Source organism: Hemitrygon akajei, chromosome 18, assembly GCF_048418815.1.
Source record: "Hemitrygon akajei chromosome 18, sHemAka1.3, whole genome shotgun sequence".
Lineage (NCBI taxonomy): Eukaryota > Metazoa > Chordata > Chondrichthyes > Myliobatiformes > Dasyatidae > Hemitrygon > Hemitrygon akajei.
Window position 1 is genome coordinate 34,197,497 of NC_133141.1, and position 20,185 is coordinate 34,217,681.

Here is a 20,185-nt window from a genome sequence, read left to right on the forward strand (position 1 = left end):
AAGTGCTACAGTTGATACTATACCATGTTGACTAATTAATCCAGGAGCTACAGACAGACATTTTCAATGATGCAATGCTTTAATATTTAAGTAGAGAAGAGAAGATGCCTAGGGCTAGTCTGCTATGATCACATAAAATGGCGAGGGAAGCTTGAGGGGCTTGAGTTTTCTTTTGTTCTTAAGTACATTAGTACCTGTGCCTGCCACTGTAGAGCTACAGAGAGAATGTTGTTCTTAGTTTATGGAAATCAAGTGAACTGATTACTTTGAGGGTCCTACAGCTAAACATCAACAGATCCCAAGCCAAATAATTCTGGATTTCTTCAACTCCCCACTAATGGAGAATAATTGCATCCATTTTTTTAAAATAACTTTACCTCATTTCTGCCTGTTGTGGTCCAGCAAAATCTGACTAGCACTGCTGGAGGTTTCAAGTAGAAATCGTTTCCAGATTTGTTGTGACTTCCATACAAATCCAATCAGATTTTTTAAACTGAAAACTAATAAGGAAACACATTGACTCTTAAAAAAAATCTAGTGATTTCAGCAAAAGTGGCTACACTTCCTGATCTGCAATGGGGGAACTTTAAGGAGAGGTACTTATCGCAGAAGCTTGCGAATTCTTCATGGTCTGTCATGAATGCAAGGCCATATTGTTAAAGTTCAAATGGTTTGAACAAGTCATTAGAATGATCTGATACAGTTAACTTAAAATTACACTTATTAGCTTTTGTTGAAGAAATGTCAAATTTGTTATGCATTTCAGTAATGAAGTTTGCGTGTTTGCAATTAATTTTTTTTGCGTAAATTTTCATTTCTTCCATCCAATGTTAATAAATATTTACCTAAATTTCAGAATGTACAGTTCCTCTGCTGGCATCTATCTACTGTCAGCTCTCCAACTGACCATTTTTCATCCATAAACCTCATGGGTGACACCTCGTTAGCTATTTGCTCATAAGAGGCAATTGGATTTTGTCATCCTTGCTGATGTTTATCTGCATACATTTCCCAGCAATGCTCAGCTATTCACAGTCAGCCCTGCAAATGCTAAGAGTTTTTCCTCTCCCATTTCTTGACCAGATACATTGAATGCCATTGTAGATTATGTCTTGGCTGCAATCAGCCACCTCACTCAGATAGAGAGATTCTTTGTCAATGTACGCCAACATTTCTTTGTTTAAAGCAAGTTATTTCCCTATAGGCTAAGTATCCCCTGTAATGTGGTGGTTAGCTCAACACTATTACAGCACCAGTGACACAGGTTCAATTCCTGTTGCTGCCTGTAAAGAGTTTGTACATTCTCCCTGTGACTGCGTGGGTTTCCTCGCACATTTCAAAGGTTTATTAATGAGTAGGTTAATTGGTCACATGGGCGTAACTGGGTGGCGTGGACTTGTTGGGCCAGAGGAGCCTGTTACCAAGCTGTATATCTAAATAAATAAATCAGTACAATCAGAATGATGGGCAGAATTACCCGTGTTCATATACAACCTGACCTGATATTGGGTTCGCACTGAGTTAATGGCTACATGTGTACTTTGGGTGTTTCTATACCTGTTCCTGCACTGTAGAGCTGGAGAGAGAGAAAGTGTTGTTCTTTGTTTATGGAACCAAGTGGACTGATTAGCAGTTTACTTTGAGGGTTCCACAGTTAAAATTCAAAAGATCCTAAACCAAATAATTCTTTAACATCAACATTGGTAAAGCATTCATATTCTGTTGTTCCTACGTAAAGTAGCTGCTGCTTTGGTCATTCTAGGTGTCCTTTAATAGGTCCTGTTCTTGAATTGCCTGCATTCCACCTCGATGACAAGATGCCAGTGAGTTGCAGTTGACCATTTGGGGTTTTTTTTTAGTAGTAGTAGTATTGATTCTCAGAAGATGGACATTGCTGGGAAGGCCAGCATTTATTACCTCTCCTTAATTTCCCTTAAGAGCCATACCTTAAACCACGGCAGTCCTTCTGGTATAAGTACTCCCATAGTGCTGTTGTGGTACATTACAATTTGTAATAAGGACATTTTCACAAAGAAATTTGGAATGTTGCCATGAACTGGAATTCCAACAAGTCTTATAATGAATAGTCTTCGATTTCTAGAGTTCTAGTTGACCGAGTTCTCGGTGTGTTCTTTTGAATTGGGGTAAGATGTCAACGTTAAAGTCTGCTCTTATTCCAGGTGTGATAAACTTGCAGAAATGAACTGTCAGATTCAGCAAGAATTTGGGCTGATTAGCTCACAGGAAGACGTTGCTATTGACCAGATATCAGGAGTGCCCGAGAAGCTCTCCTCCTTACTCAATAACTTGGTTAGAAGGTAACTTCTTTATTACCACCTTGATTATACTAGAAAATGGAGGTTGCCAACCAAATAAATTTGTATCCAAATCTACCTAGAGCTGCAAGCGCAAACAACAAGATCTTCTGCACGTATCCTGATATAAAGGAAGCCCTATGTGTGGCGTAGGATTTATAATTATCTCAATTCAAAGATAATGCACCCTAAAATTATAGTTGGTTTTGCCACTGAACTAATTCTTCTACACCACTCCAGCTGCAATTCGGCAAGTGCACAGCAGCCACCATTTTACCTTGCGCAAATCACAATGATTTGAAACATAGAAGTTAGCTCCACGAAGAACGGGATGTGTGAATTGAGCATTAAAGCAGAATTTGTTCTTGTGGCTTTGAATGTCAAATTTGCCAAGCTAGAAAGTAATAAGGAATGTAAAGTTTGAATCTGTTGCTGTGAAATTGCTTCTGCCTGTCACCCTACATTTGTATTAACATGTTACTTTATCATGTGTGCATTAGTAAAACTTGGTGGGCTTAAAATAATAAAGTAAAACAAATGTACCTTGGCATTCTAATCATACTAATGTTAGTGAAAGTTGCTTTTTTTCCAGGAAGAATGCTGTAGCAACTGTATGCAGTGAGGGCAGGAAGGAGAGCTGGTGGGGTGGTGAAATTCACTTCCTCCCTCTCCCCAGTTCCTGGTTTTGGCACAATGCAAAGGATAAATAGCTCCCTATAGAATCTGAAGAGGAGAATATTGACCCTGCTTAGCTGCTGTCACATGTTATCTAGAGCTGAGGCAAAAAGATGATAAATATGATTTTTAAAAAGATCTAATGTGTCTAATTTTGACCTTGCTCTATCTTTCTACAGTGCATTTCTTGTGGAAAAGCAGCCTCCACAGGTGCTAAAGACTCAGAGTAAGTTTTCATCGACAGTTCGATTTCTACTTGGAGTGAGGCTGAATGCCCAAGCAAAACCTCCTCTTGTGAAAGCCATAATCATTACAGAGCAACAAGCCAGAGTTATGAGACAACATGGGAATATACAGAGGTGAGAATACATCCAACATAATAATAATAAGCACTTTATTGATCCTGAGTGGGAAATTCTTTCATTACAGCATCAACATTTAAAAACACACTTAGCAGTGTGCAGACTTAACTAATAATAAAGTACAGAATAATAATATACACAATAATAATTTGCCAATGTGCAATAATAATTTTTGAAATAATAAAGCAGAGACCATTGTACGATGATGTGTATTCTCCTGTCACACAAAGATAGCAGGGATGGAATAGATTCTCATCCTTGGCTTTTTTAATTTCTGTGTGGTTTGATGTCATGGGATAGCTACTGTCCTTCAGTTTACCTCACGATCATTTGCAAATTTAATTTGTTTAATATTGGGGGGGAATGAAATTCATCCAGTGTTTGCTATTCCTTAGTTTCTGGAAGATAATATAGTTGTCTTGTGTCATGGAATGAGGTCTGATGTGCTTGTGTAATATGGGTGGGATAGCAGCGCAGCAGGCCCAGTGACCCAGATTCAGTCATGTTCTAAGGATGTCTGTGGTGCTCTGGTTTCCTCCCACATCCCAAAGACTTGCTGGTGGGGAGTTGATGGGCATGTCTAAGAGATTAGGTTATAGAGAACTAAGTAGGGAAATGGAACTAACAGGATCACTCTGAGAGCTGGTATAGACCAAATGGCTTCTTTTTTTCGTAGAGTCATAGAATAATACACCACAAAAGCAGGCCCTTCGGCCTAATTGGTCCTTGCCAACCGCAGTTGTAAAACATAAAAAGGGAGGAAAGCAGCATGTGACATCAGGGACCCCACCAACCAGGTCACGCTATCTTTTCACTGCTGCCATCACAAAGATTGTACAGGAGCCTTAAGACCCACACCCCAGATTTAGGAACAGTTAATGCCCCTCAACCATCAAGCTCTTGAATCAATAGGGATAACTTCACTCGCCCCATCATTGAAATGTTCCCACACTTTTACAGACTCTTTATGTCATGTTCTCAATATTTATTATTACGATTTATTTTCTTTATTTTCGTATTTGCAGTTTGTTGTCTTTTGCACACTGGTTGTCCACCCTGTTGGTGCAATCTTTTATTAATTCTATTAGGGTATTGGATTTATTGAGTATGCCCATAAGAAAATGAATCTTGGGGTTGTACATGTGATCTATATGTACCTTGAACTTTGAACTTGTATGATAATATCAAACCTTAATATAGAACATAGAACACTACAGCACAATGTGGGTCCTTTGACCCACAATGTTATGCCAATGTGTTGGCGTGTGGCCAAGTGGTTAAGGTGTTGGTCTAGTGATCTGAAGGTCGCTAGTTTGAGCCTTAGCTGAGGTAGTGTGTTGTGTCCTTGAGCAAGGCACTTAACCACACATTGCTCTGCGAGGACACCGGTGCCAAGCTGTATGAGTCATAATGTCCTTCCCTTGGACAACATTGGTGGCATGGAGAGGGGAGACTTGCAGCTTGGCAACTGCCGGTCTTCCATACAACTTGCCCAGGCCTCAGTCAACATAAAAATCGATGGAGTTATGCCAATCTTATAACCTACTCTAAGATCAATCTAACCCTTCCTTCCTATGTAGCCTTCCAGTTTTCTAACATCCATGTGCCTACCCAAAAGTTTCTTAAATGTCTCTGCACCTACTACCACCCCTGATCCACTTGATCAATGCCTCTTATCATCTTGTACACCTCTATCAAGTCACCTCTCATCCTCCTTCAATTCAAAGAGAAAAGCCCCAGCTCGCTCAAGACAACATCCTGGTAAATCTTCTAAGGTAAAGGAACACTTATGAGGCAGTGATCACAACTGAGTTCAACTTGGAATTTGATAGGGAGAAAGTAAAGTCTGATGTAGCAGTATTTCAGTGGAGTAAAGGAACTTACAGTGGTATGAGAGAGGAGTTGGCCAAAGTAAATTGGAAGGAGATGCTGGCAGGAATGACAGCAGAGCAGCAATGGTGTGTGTTTCTGGGAAAAATGAGGAAGGTGCAGGATAGATGTATTCCAAAAACAAGGAAATACTCAAATGGCAAAATAGTACAACAGTGGCTGACAAGGGAAGTCAAAGCTAATGTAAAAGCAAAAGAAAAGGCATACAACAAAGCAAACATTAGCAGGAAAATAGAGGATTAGGAAGCTTTTAAAAATCTACAGAGAGCAACTAAAGAACCATTAGGAGGGAAAAGGTGAAATATGAAAGCAAGCTAGCAAACAATATCAAGGTGGATAGATAAAGCTTTTTCAAGTATATAAAAAATAAAAGAGAGATGAGAGTGGATATAGGACTGCTAGAAAATGAGGCCGGAGAAATAATAACAGTGGGCAAGGAGATGACAGACAAACTAAATGAGTATTTTGCAAATAAGAGAAAATCTGCAGATTCTGGAAACCCAAGCATCCACACAAAATGCTGGAGAATCTCAGCAGGCCAGGCAGCATCTATGGAAAAGAGAACAGTCGACGTTTCAGGCCGAGACAGTTCAGCAGTATTTTGTATCAGTCTTCACTGTGGAAGACACAAGCAGTATGCCTGATGTTGTAGTGTGTGAAGGAAGAGAAGTGAATACAGTTACTGTTACAAGGGAGAAGGTGCTCAAAAAGCTGAAAGACCTAAAGGTACATGAGTCACCCGGACTAGATGAACTGCACCCTCGGGTTCTGAAAGTAGTAGCATTAGAGATTGTGGAGGCATTAGTAATGATCCTTCAAAAATCATTGGACTCTGGCATGGTGCCAGAGGACTGGAAAATTGCAAATGTCACTCCACTCCTTAAGAAAGGAGGAAGGCAGCAGAAAGGAAATTAGCCTGACCTCAGTGGTTGGGGAGATGCTAGAGTCAATTATTAAGGATGAGCTGATGGAGGACTTGGTGATACAGGACAAGATAGTCCAAAGTCAGCATGGTTTCCTTCAGGGAAAATCCGGTCTGATGAACCTGTGGGAATCCTTTGAAGAGATTACAAGTAGGATAGATAAAGGGGATGCAGTGGATGTTGTATATTTGGACTTCCAGAAGGCCGTTGACAAGGTGCCACACATGAGGCTGCTTACCAAGTTAAGAGCCCATGCTATTACAGGAAAGTTACTAACATGGTTAGAGCATTGGCTGATTGGTAGGAGGCAGCAAGTAGGAATAAAATGATCCTTTTCTGGTTGACTGCCAGTGACCAGTGGTGTTCTGCAGGAGTCAGTGTTGGGACCGCTTCTTTTTATGCTGTATATCAATGATTTAAATAATGGAATTGATAGCTTTGTTGCCATGTTTGCAAATGATATGAAGATTGGTGGAGGGGCAGGTAGTGTTGAGGAAACAGGAAAGCTGCAGAGGGATTTAGATAGATTGGCACAACGGGCAAGAAAGTGGCAAATGAAATGCAATGTTGAAAAATGCATGGTCATACACTTTGGTAGAAGAAATGAATGTGCAGACTATTTTCTAAACGGGAAGAAAATCCAAAAATCTGAGATGCAAAGGGACTTGGGAGTCCTTGTGCAGAACACACTAAAGGTTAACCTGCAGGTTGAGTCGGTGGTGAGGAAGGCAGATGCAATGTTAGCCTTCATTTCAAGAGGTCTAGAATACAAGAGCAGGGATGTGATGCTGAGGCTTTATAAGGCACTGGTGAGGCCTCACCTTGAGTATTGTGAACAGTTTTGGGCTCCTCATCTAAGGAAAGATGTGCTGGCATTGGAGAGGGTTCAGAGGAGATTCACAAGGATGATTCCAGGAATGAAAGGGTTATCATACAAGAGACGTCTGATGGCTCTGGGTCTGTACTCGCTGAAATTTAGAAGGATGATGGGGGATCTCATTGAAACCTTTCGAATGTTGAAAGGCTTAGACAGTGTAGATGTGGAAAGGATGTTTCCCATGGTGGGGGAGTCTCGGACAAGAGGACACAGCCTCAGGATAGAGAAGTGTCCATTTAAAACAGAGATACAGAGAAATTTCTTTAGCCAGAGGGTGGTGAATTTGTGGAATTTGCTACCATAGTCAGCTATGGAGGCCAGGTTGTTGGGTGTATTTAAGGCAAAGATTGATAGATTCTTGATTGGCCTCGGCATCAAAGGTTACAGGGAGTGGGGCTGAGGAGGGAAAAAGGATCAGCCATGATTGAATGACAGAGCAGACTCGATGGGCCAAATGGCCCAATTCTGCTCCTGCTTCTTATGGTCTTACGATTAGTATCTTGGAGTATACTACTAACATATCTTATTTCAAAACGGTGACTAAAGCAAAGTTCTCAGAAACGACTTGCATCTTTTCAGGTTTCCCAAATTTAATGCCGTACATCACATTTACAGCTGAATAAATGTAAAAGAAAAAGTACTGATGAAATTATTGTTACCGAATAAGTTAGCAAATGCCAGCTAGTCCTGCACCATCTCTCTCAAGTGAGCATTAATCTCATTCAGGTGTGAACTAAAATGGTGATTACTGGAAGGTTATTTGATATTGGATAGCATAACTTTGCCCATAATAATCCAAGTGGGATTTACACAAGTCAGACAAAGAAACATTAATTGGATTTTTTGATTGACAAGATGTCTACTCTTTGGGCTTTAGGTTAATATGGTTCAAGTTTTCTTGTATCCAATGGAAAAATTTAAACTTAATAATTTAAATTAGGGTATGAATGAAATGTAAGTTGCCGTAACTGTGAAATTACATGTATTTTGTTCCAGTGAAAACACGGGAGAAATCATGAACAGTACCAGCTTACTGGAATTTAGTAATGCTACAAAAACCACCAGTGCCAGCTTCAGGAATATGGTAAGTTTTAAACTTAAAAGGCAAATATTGTAATCCTGAAGAAAGCTGTATTTAGCTGTCTTGAATTACTCTACTCTGACTAAAGTTATGTGTAGTCTAGTGCTTATGTTACTGGAAAAATTATTCAGGAGCCTAGACTAATAATACAAAGAATGCTAGTTCTGACAACAGTTTGAGAATTTAAATTCAGTAAAGTAAAAAGTGGCTTTCAGTAAAAGTGAATTGAGGCTACTGAATTGTTGTAAAATACAAACTAACTGGTTCACAAATGTTAGTTCAGGAAGGAAACCTGTACCCTGACCTAGTCTGACTTCTACACAACCTCATACCCACAATTATGTGTTTGACGTGTAACCACCCATTGAAATAGCCTAATAAAGGCACTTAGTTGATTCAAGAATAAATTTCACCATTGCCTTCTCAGTAATCCCATTTTTGCCGGTGGTGCCCACAAGAATAAGTTTTTTAAAACATCTTTCAAATCATTCAATGTAACTTTTGTCATTTTTGTTGTCCTAATTAGATTGGTCTATAACTCTTCAATTTTAGATGAGCAAAGTTGTGATCTCTGTCACAACCGCGGGTTCTGGATGCTGTCGCAGCCGGGCAGCTGAAAGAGGACAACAACCCAGCCAATTAGGATGTTTGGTATTATTCGTATTCTCTTCATGTGTGTAAACCTTGTCAAGTCCTATTCGAAGTACAGCGATGACAATACTCCCTGCTTACCTTAGTCCATGTTCCAGGAGACAAGATGTGATTTAGATAGACTCTGTTAAGAAGTGGTATTAATTTAGTTTTAGGTTACTGCTTTCAAGTCACAGTGACAGCATATTAATTTTTAGTTACTGTAGTTTGAGAGTTTTTAGTTAGCAGCCCTGTTGATCTAGCATTTATTATTTCCCTTTGTTCTATATAGTTCTTATTAAAACTCAATGAACTGTTCATTCCGTGTCTGTGTCTCTCCCTCTGCACTTGGGCCATCACTGAACTGGCATTCTGTTGAAATTGTCAGCTGTGGCATCTTCAATGTTAATGATCAGCAGGTTCCACTTGCTGTATGCTGAACAGAATAACTAATACGGAGCACTCATTTTAAGATGTTCATACATGGTAGATAGATAGATAGATAGATAGATACTTTATTCATCCCCATGGGGAAATTCAACATTTTTTCCAATGTCCCATACACTTATTGTAGCAAAACTAATTACATACAATACTTAACTCAGTAAAAATATGATATGCATCTAAAAACACCCTCTCAAAAAGCATTAATAATAGCTTTTAAAAAGTTCTTAAGTAGTTTACTTAAATACATTGAGTCCTAACCCCGGCACTTTAACATATCTTACTCCTGGCGGTTGAATTGTAAAGCCGAATGGCATTGGGGAGTATTGATCTCTTCATCCTGTCTGAGGAGCATTGCATCGATAGCAACCTGTCGCTGAAACTGCTTCTCTGTCTCTGGATGGTGCTATGTAGAGGATGTTCAGGGTTTTCCATAATTGACCGTAGCCTACTCAGCGCCCTTCGCTCTGCTACCGATGTTATACTCTCCAGTACTTTGCCCACGACAGAGCCCGCCTTCCTTACCAGCTTATTAAGACGTGAGGCGTCCCTCTTCTTAATGCTGCCTCCCCAACACGCCACCACAAAGAAGAGGGCGCTCTCCACAACTGACCTATAGAACATCTTCAGCATCTCACTACAGACATTGAATGACGCCAACCTTCTAAGGAAGTACAGTCGACTCTGTGCCTTCCTGCACAAGGCATCTGTGTTGGCAGTCCAGTCTAGCTTCTCGTCTAACTGTACTCCCAGATACTTGTAGGTCTTAACCTGCTCCACACATTCTCCATTAATGATCACTGGCTCCATATGAGGCCTAGATCTCCTAAAGTCCACCACCATCTCCTTGGTCTTGGTGATATTGAGACGCAGGTAGTTTGAGTTGCACCATATCACAAAGTCTTGTATCAGTTTCCTATACTCTTCCTCCTGTCCATTCCTGACACACCCCACTATGGCTGTGTCATCAGCAAACTTCTGCACATGGCAGGACTCCGAGTTATATTGGAAGTCTGATGTGTACAGGGTGAACAGGACCGGAGAGAGCACGGTCCCCTGCGGCGCTCCTGTGCTGCTGACCACCGTGTCAGACCTACAGTCTCCCAACCACACATACTGAGGTCTATCTGTCAAGTAGTCCACTATCCAATCCACCATGTGAGAGTCTACTCCCATCTCCGTTAGTTTGTGCCTTAAGATCTTGGGCTGGATGGTGTTAAAGGCACTAGAGAAGTCCAGGAATGTAATCCTCACAGCACCACTGACCCCATCCAGGTGAGAGAGGGATTTGTGCAGCAAATACGTGATAGCATCCTCCACTCCCACCTTCTCCTTATACGCAAACTGAAGAGGATCCACGCATGGTCCACGCATTATTACAAGTTACAGTCTTATCTCAGCTCAAGGATTCAGTGACCATATTTTTGATCTCCTTTAGAATCACAAACACATGCACATAAATACAAACTCTTACTTTTATCATAGCCATCTGTGTGTTTGTGCGTGTTTATGAGTTGTTTGGCTTATTCAGGTGAGGAATGTCAATTTTGTGAATAGGACTTTTTTTTTACTTTTCCTGTCAATACTAACTTAAAATCTGAGCAACACACATAGAGTAGTGGAGGAACTCAGCAGGCCATGCCATGCAGCGTCTAGGAAAAGAGTACAGTCAACGTTTTGGACAAAAAACCTTCTTGTTTCTTCTCATTATCCCCAACCTAAGTATCAGAGTCGTTCATGTGACATTTATATTTCTAAAGAACAGTTCCTCATGAAGCCCTTATGAGGATGATGACCTGTTATTAATTGTGAAGAGTTCAGATTCAGATTTGTGTATCACATGTACTGTATATCAAAACATACAGTGAAATGTGTTGTTTGTGTTTAAAAACCAGCATACCTGAGGATGTGCTGGGGGCAGCCCATAAGTGTTGCCACACATTCTGGCACCAACATAGCATATCTGCCATGCTCAGCAATTCAACACAGAACACAACAAAACAGTACATACCAAGTGACAAAGCAACAAGCCCCATTCAACCCTCCCTCCCACCCACGCACGTACACAGTCCTCTAACTCCTGGACAGGCCGTCTCCTGCCTCCAGTAGACTTGTGGAATGAGCCTTCAACTTCCTTAGTGGACTCGCAGAGATTTGCATATTCAGAGCTCTAGCCAAAAGGCCTTGATTTCTGTACTTCTGATCAATCTTCGGTCTTCAATCTGGATTTCCAATTGAACGTCAGACTTCAGTCCAGACCTCCAATCAACCTATGGGCTTCGATCCAGACTTCGGTCTTTGATCTTTGGTATCAACCCAGGACTTGCCAATGACAATGATTGAGGACCTGAACTTCAGGCCTTGAATGCCAAACTTGCCGATTCATTTACTTAAGGGTTCAATATTGCTCATGCCTCCAGCCTGCATGGAACTCAGATTGACTCGCTGCCCAGGGGTGAGGGGGTGGGGGCTACCAGCTCTCTTCCTTGCTGACCTGCAGCCCTAACATCCGACCATGTCCACATTGCTGGCCTTCAAATACGCAGCAGAGGTTTAGAGTCTGGCTTGTCCTGTAATTCCCCCACGTCCCTGTCCCTGAGCCTGAACCTGACCTCTATCTTCCCTCTCTGTCCCCTAAACAATCACTTTGAACTTAAAAATATCTAAAAAAAAATTAAATCCGATCTGCAACCTTGACAGAGAGCCCAGCTCAGTGCCATCTTGACCATTTTGTTTGTGGAATTCTACACATTTAATGCAATGGCATAGATTGCACAAAGATGTTGAATTTTGACTAGTTTATGCAACAGCACATGAATAGGAAAAGCATTTCAATCTTAAGGTTTTCATCATATCTGAAGCTCTTAACATTATACAGCAAAAGTAATTCATCAAGGGAACTCATGCTATTTCTATTTTTGAGATATTGAAACAGCACAACCATCTTGCACAGGACAATTACCGTAGATTCCGGACTACAGAGCGCACCTGATTAAAAGCCGCTGGCTCTAATTTTAGAAATAAAATCAATTTTTTAATTGTAAAGGCCGCACCGGATTTTAGGCCACACCGGATTTTCGGCCGCAGGTGTCCCACGTTGTAATATGAGATATTTACACAGAAAGATATTACACGTGAGGATTTTTTAACTTTTAATTAAATCCATATGGTAACAAACAAATATATATTGCAAATGCTTTTTTTCGAACCGTGCCTGTAATACGGCTACTTTTAAATATACATACATATCGGTAACACAAATTACGTTGCATATACTTTTTTACTGAACAGCACGAACAACATTCCAATATCTCCTAGCGACTGGTAAAAATATATATACTGCAGCCTACCAGGAAAAGTTATTGATCGCCTTTAACTTAAAAGCAGCGTTTTCGCTTGGGTCTGATGAGCTCGCGTAATGCGATCGGGTCTAATCGGGTCTGATGTGCTCGGGTCTGATGCGCTCGGGTCTGATGCGCTCGGGTCTGATGTGCTCGCGTAATGCCCCCACCTTCCCGTTTATCGCAAACCGGTATCCCACAAGACGCGGCAAAACCGGGTGTGACGTCATAGCATCCCGGGATGTAGTACAGAAAACAAATATAGTTAAAACACTTCTAACTTTAACTAACAAATGAATTACTAAGCGAAAATATTATAAACTAAGTAACTGCCATAAAGGCAGCACAATGCTTTTCTTCGAGTGTTTTCCATGTTGATGAGGGTGAGTACAAATGACTGATTTACAATAATTTAATTGTGAAAGTGCGCTTGATTTATCGTACAATTTCATTGGACCTCTGTGAACTACTCATCAATTTTATTGGTCTACTGTTACGAGGCAAAATGTTTACGAGGCGGCATGAAAAAAAACCATGTATTAGCCGCTCTGGATTAAAGGCCGCAGAGTTCAAAGCTGTTCAAAATGTGGGAAAAAAGTAGCGGCTTATAATCCGGAATCTACGGTACTTAAGTGATGATGAGATGAGTTTATTTCTTTGTGTCAGTTGAGGGAGAAATATTGATCGAGACATAGTGAATTTCTTTAATTTCTCCCTCTGAACTAAAGGCTATATTGTCTTTGCAAAAATTGAGCAAGCAGGGAGGTAAAAGGTCAGAGCAGTGTATGTAGGAAGAACTATAAATAAAAATAATCTGCAGTAAAGATGTCATATCCTTGTGAGGCAACTGACAAATAAAATCCAAACAACACACACAAATGCTGGAGGAACTCAGCAGGCCTGGCAGCATCTATGGAAAAGAGTAAACAGTCGATGTTTGGGCCAAAACCTTTCATCAGGACTCGAGCCAAAATGTCAACTACTGTATACTCTTTTCTCATCTCAGTAAAATACAAGTAATTGTTACCTTCTAAAATGTTATGCTATCTTTGTTTATCCTTCTAGCCATTACTATAGTTTGATGTTTGACAGTTTCTTGACCTAATTCTTTATTCTTTCCCTACAAATTCAAGTCCTTAAAGAAAATAAAACGCTCGGATCGCAGAGGAACTGAGTCAGTAACTGAGGAAAAGTTTGCTGTCCTGTTTTCTTCAGAACTCTGCATCGCAGGCAGTGAAGTGAAATACCACGTTCAGGTATCAGAATGCTTGTTACCAGTTCTATTTTACAAGTGGTTGAAAGGCAGTTTAAAGGCACCATTAATACAGATAGTCTTTTAACCAGTTTCTTATGCATTTTGTGTCCTTTTAAATACATTCATGCTCTGCATCAACTGTTTTCTTATTACTTATAACTGTGGCACAATTTGTCTGGATAGTTTTTGTTTCCACCTTCTCAACCCAGCTGAAATTAGATGACTGTGGGGCAATGTTGTACTACATAGATGGGTCTCAGTCCTAGTGAGCAAGGATCTGTACTGAACAGTAATTCAATATCACATGCAACTGTCAACAATAAATGGAGGGCTTAACTTTAAATCTGTTTGGCCATCAAATCTCTGACAATGAGTCTTGGAGTCCCAGTCCCTTGCACAATTTCCCACGCATGCAATCATTATTATTTAAAGAAGTACTTTATTAGAAGAAAGATAAGAAAGATTAGCTTTATTTGTCACATATACGTCAATACAATGAAATGCATCATTTTGTGTCAACGACCCACACAGTCTGAGTGTTGGGGGCAGCCCACAGTTGTCGCTGTGCTTCCAGCATGCCCCAACCCTTTGGAATGTGGGAGGAATCCAGGGTATTCTGAAAAAAACCCACACAGTCATGGGGAAAACGTACAGATAATAGTGGGAATTGAACCCCAGTTGGTGATCTCTGGTGTTAGGCTAAATTCTTGATATTGAGAGCTCATCATAAAAGGTAAGACCATAAGACACAGGAGCTGAATTAGGCCATTCAGCCCATTGAGTCTGCTCTGCTGTTCCATCATGGCTGATCTATTGTCCCTTTCAACCCCATTCTCCTGTCTTCTCCCCATAACCTTTGACGACATGACTAATCAAGAATCCATCAACCTCCTCTTTAAATATACATAATTACTTGGCCTCCACAGCCATCCATGTTAATGAATTCCACTGATTCACTGCCCTCTGCCTAAAGAGATTCCTCCTCATCTCTAATCTAAATGGACACCCCTCCATTCAGAGTCTGTGCCCTCTGGTCCTAAACTCACCCATGACAGGAAACATCCCTCTCCACATCCGCTCTGTCTAGGCCTTTTAATATTTGATAGATTTCAATGAAATCCCCCTTCATTCATCTAAACTCCAGTGAGTTCAAACCCAGAGCCATCAAACGCTCCTCATACATTAACCCTTTCATTCCTGGAGTTGTTCTTGTGAACTTTCTCTGAACCCTCTCCACTGCCAGCACATCCTTTCTTAGATAAGGGGTCTAAAACTGTTCACAATACTTCAAGTGCAGTCTGACCAATGCCTTAGAAAGCCTCAGCATTACATCCTTGCTCTTCTACTCTGGCCCTCTCATTGCATTTGCCTTCCTTACCACTGATACAACCTACAAGATATGGGCTAGCACTCTGACCAACCACTCCTTGTGAGTAAATATTAAAACAGTAAAGTGACGACACAATCTCCTAAGTGAGATATGGAGCCAATTTTAGCTTCTAAATTGACAATGAGCCAAAAAATATAGCTAGTTCACAAATTGAACAATGTGTGACAAGACAAAGGTGTTCTTGTGCACCAGTCAATGCTTGAGAGCAAGCATTGATGCGCAGCAAGTGGTTAAGGAAGTTAATGGTACCTTGCTTTCACTGTAATAGACATTGATTTCAGGTTGTATACTGTACACATTCTCTGATAATAAATTTAACCATTGAGTATAGATGTAAGAATGTGGAGTGAGGGCAAATGTTATTCCTTTGTTTAAGGAAGGTAATGATGACATGAGAATTATAGACCAGTGAGTGGTCAAAATATTGGAGAGGATTCTTAGAGACAGGATTTATGAGCATTTGGAGAAGCATAGGGATCATCAACTTAACTATGTGAAGGACAGGTCATGCTTCATGGGCCTGACTGAATACTTTGAGGATGTGTCAAAGCACATTGATGTAGGTAGAGTGATGGATGTGGTGTAAATGGATTTTAGTGAGGCATCTCATAAGGTTCCCCATGGTAGGTTCATTGAGAAAGTCAGGAGGTATGGGATCCAGGGAAATTCGGCTGTGTGGATTCAGAATTGGCTTGCCCATAGAAGGCAGAGGGTGGTAGTAGATGGAGCGTTTTCTGCTGGAGGTTGGTGACCAGTGGTGTCCTGCACAGGTCTGAACTGGGACCCTGCTCTTTGTGATTTTTATAAATGATTTGGATGAGGAAGTGGAAGTGTGCGTTTGTAAGTTTTGCAGATAACACGAAGGTCGTGGTGTTGTGGATAGAGTAGAAGGATGTAGAAGCAGACTCGATGGGCCAAATGGCCTAATTCTGCTCCTGTATTTTATAGTCTTTAGGTTACAGCGGGACATTGACAGAATACAGGGATGGGCTAAAAGAATACGTACACAACGCTGGAAGAACTCAGCAGGTCAGGCAGCATCCGTGAGAAAAGAGTAGCCAACGTTTCGAGCCGAGACCCTTCATCAGGAATGGGGGGGGAGAGAGGGCCGAAGCCCAGTAATAGAGATAGGGGAGGGGGAAGGGCTAGAGGCGCCAGGTGGAAAACCAATCAGAGGAAAAATAAAGGGGGGGAGGGGATAAGCATGAAAGAACTGTAGAGATAAAGAAGCAGAAAGTTGAAAGGGGAGAGAGGCAGAGAGGGACCTGGGATAGGGGAAGGGGGAGGGGGAGGGAATTACCGGAAATTGGAGAATTCAATGAGACTACTCAGACGGTATATGAGGTGTTGCTCCTCCAACCTGAGTTTGGCCTCATCATGGCAGTAGAGGAGGCCATGTATGGACATATCTAGATGGGAATGAAAGGCAGAGTTGAAGTGGGTGGCAACCGGGAGGTCCTGTCTATTGTGACGGACGGAGCGTAGGTGCTTGACGAAGCGGTCCCCCAATCTGCGTCGGGTCTCGCCGATGTAGAGGAGGCCACACCGGGAGCACCGGATGCAATAGATGACTCCAGCAGACTCGCAGGTGAAGTGTTGCCTCACCTGGAAGGACTGTCTGGGGCCCGGAATGGTGGTAAGGGAGGAGGTGTGGGGACAGGTGTAGCATTTGCGCTTGCAGGGATAAGTGCCAGGTGGGAGTTCTGTGGGGAGGGACGTGTGGACCAGGGATGGGCTAAGCAGTGGCAGGTGGAGTTTAACTCAGAGAAGTGTGAAGTGATTCATTTTGGAAAGTCAAGCTTGAAGGCAGAGTACAGGGTTAATGACAGGATTCCGAGCAGTGTGGAGGAACAGAGGGATCATGGAGACCACGTCCATAAATCCCACAAGTTGATAGGGTTGTTAAGAAGGCATATGGTGAGTTGGCCTTCATCATTCGGGGGGATTGAGTTCAAGAGCCGTGAGGTAATGTTGCAGCTCTATAAAACTCTGGTTAGACCAACTTGGAATATTGTGTTCAGTTTTAGTCGCCTCATTAGAGGAAGGGTGTGGAAGCTTTAGAGGCAGTGCAGAGGAGATTGACCAGGATGCTGCCTGGGTTGCAGGGTATGTCTTATGAGGTTAGTTTGAGCAAGCTAGGGCTTTTCTCTTTGGCGAAGGAAGATGAAAGGCTATCTATGGACAGCCAGAGACTTTTTTTCCAGAGTGGAAGTAGCTAATACAAGGGGGCATAATTTTAAGCTGGTTGGAGGAGAGTATAGGGAGATGCCAGAGGTAGCTTCTTTTTACACAAGAGTGGTGGGTGCGTGGAATGTCCTGCCAGGGGTGGTGGTAGAGGCAGCTACTTTAGGGACATTTAAGAGACTCTTAGATAGGCACGTGGATGAAGGGTTATGTAGGAGGAAAGGGTTAGATTGATATTAGAGTAGGTTAAAAGGGCAGCACAACATTGTGGGCCTAAGGGCCTGTACTGTTCTGACATGTCCCATATTCTAATAAGGGCTATGAAGAAGATTCGGTGAGATTATGTGAGATATAGAAAGGTTAGTGAAAGGCAAGGGCACAGCAGGTAGAATATAATGTTGAACAATGTGAGGGCATCCAGTTTTGTAGAGAAAATAGAAAGGCAAAGTACGTTGTAAATGGTGAGAGTTTTAAAAACATTGGTGTTCAGAGAGAGCTAAGCTTCCTTGTACACAAATCCCGGAAAACTAAGATGCAAGTTTAGCAAACAATTAGGAAGCCAAGCTACATGTGCTTTTTATTGCAAGGCAATATAGACGTCATGCTCCAGTTATATAGGACCCTGGCCAGGCTACATCTGGAATATTGCATGCATGTCTAGTCGACCTACATAAGGAAGGATAGAGACTCGAGCAAAGTTTCAACAGACTGATTCCTAGGATGGCAGGTTTGTCATATATACAGACTGGTCCTATAATCTCTTGAATTTAGGAAAATGAGATCTGGTATAAACATATAAAGTTCTTTTGGGCTTGACTGGGTAAATGCAGGATTGCTGTTTCCCCTGACTAGGGATCTAGAACAAGGGGTGATGAGAAAATAATGTTTTCACCCAGATGATAGTGAGTCTTTGGAACTGACTAACCAAGAGGTCATTTCATATATTTAGTGTAGAGATTGGTAGATTTTTTTATATTAAGGGAATTTTGGGATATATGAGGTGGGTGCAGAAAAGTAGCCATGATCTTAATGGATAGTGGAGCAAGTACAAAGAGCCAATGCCCTTTTCCTGCATTTGTTTCTTCTAATGATGCAAACAATTAGGAAAGCCAGTAGCATCATGCCTGTTGTTATAATAAGGTGTTTGATGCACAAGGGTAAGAAAATCTTTTGTTGCAATTATAGTGGACTTTGTTCAGACCACATTTGAAATACTGTGTGCGGTTTTGGTCTCCTTATCAAAGGAAGAATACATTTGCCTTTTGAAAAACAAAGACTTCTTTTTTTTTATGACCTTTTACAAACTTAAAAAGCTAGTCACTTTATTTAAAATAGAAAAAGCTGGAAATCGAGGAGCATCTGAGGAGAGAGAAGGAGAGTTAACATTCATGATTAGTGACATTGCATCAGGGCTGGAAATAGCTAGAGGTAAAAGCAAGCTTGGAGAAATATAAATGAGTTGAAATGGCTTTCAGGGATTTGTTAAAATTTGTATGAGTTAAAATTTGAGCTCTCAATTCCAGATCTAGATCTAGGAAAGGGAGTGAATACTTTATGTAACCAAATAAAGTTAAGTAAGGCACTTATTTCTTTCTTTTTTTTATATTGCAGGCCTTATCGCTACCTATTGTGGTAATTGTTCATGGCAGTCAAGACAACAATGCTACTGCCACAATCTTGTGGGACAATGCATTCTCTGAGATTGTAAGTTTTACTAAATTGGAATATTTTGCTTTTACTTAGAGGTACTGGGCAAGGTGAATGGTTGTAATTAAGTTTTGGCAGTACTTTTTTTTCAAATTCCTTTTTAATGACAGATACTATCAGGCATGCTACTGAATCATAGAAAGAAAATGTTACCTAACCTGAGTCAAGTCCTGAGCCAAGGAGTCTGAGCCTATTAATGCTGTACAGATGAAATTAGTCCTCTCAAAACTGGAACTTTTAATGATGTTGATGATTCAATGTCATGTTGGGTGGTGCACTTAACATTGAGCTATTGCAAAGCTTGTTGTCCATGCACCAGCTTAGTATGAGTCTTGCTGTGATTTGAATCCCAGTAAGGATCAGATACTCAATGTGTTGTGTCTGTACAACTACATATCAATTAAATAAAAGCACACACGCAGCAGATGGCTTTAACTGGTGAATTCCACTGCAGGGAGAGAGAGGAGTGAACAAAGTGCATGTGTAGACAACAGACCAATAGGTAGTGCTAAGGGAGAGTCATTGCTTTAAAAGAAATAGATTCACATGTTACACAATGTTTTTTTTCCTCTTTTTCTGCAGGAACGATTACCCTTCTATGTACCAGACAGGGTGTCATGGTCTCAAATGTGTGACACCCTCAATATGAAATTTATGGCTGAAGTGCAGTCAACTCAGGGTTTGTGCAAACAGCACTTTGTTTTCCTGGCACAGAAGATATTTGATGAGCAGAGTTTCAGCACGGAAGAATTCACAAACAGGATGGTTTCTTGGTCTCAGTTTAACAAGGTAATATATATGTACATATTCGTTCCAGTAGCTTATCTAAACTGCGTTATTGCACTCAGCTCTGTGTAGATGTGCTACTGTGACCTTCTGGGAGCGTGATGTGTGTTGTTACATGAGTTAATTGTTCATTCTCACTCTCTGCCCTTCTCTTGAATACTAGGCTTTGTTAATATGCTACCACATCCATGTTACTGCACTTTGAACCCCTTGTCTCTGCCTCTTATCATTTTTGCTTGCCTATCATTAGCCGTGAGAAGACATACTGCAACCCAGGAATGAGGTTGAATTTAACCTGATGATCTTGTTAGCATGGGTGTGTCAT

At 41.1% G+C, this 20,185-nt stretch overlaps 1 protein-coding gene across 4 annotated transcripts in view; it reads left to right on the plus strand.

Moving 5' to 3' along the window:
* LOC140741294 (signal transducer and activator of transcription 5B-like) overlaps positions 1-20,185 on the plus strand; it is a 159,659-nt gene that overhangs the window by 118,953 nt on the left and 20,521 nt on the right. For all 4 annotated transcript variants that reach the window (XM_073071332.1, XM_073071331.1, XM_073071333.1 and 1 more), the window contains 6 exons: positions 2,181-2,318; positions 3,170-3,349; positions 8,039-8,126; positions 13,672-13,794; positions 18,979-19,071; positions 19,657-19,863. In XM_073071332.1, coding sequence (XP_072927433.1) covers positions 2,181-2,318; positions 3,170-3,349; positions 8,039-8,126; positions 13,672-13,794; positions 18,979-19,071; positions 19,657-19,863 — 829 coding nt within the window. The remainder of the gene's footprint in view (positions 1-2,180; positions 2,319-3,169; positions 3,350-8,038; positions 8,127-13,671; positions 13,795-18,978; positions 19,072-19,656; positions 19,864-20,185) is intronic.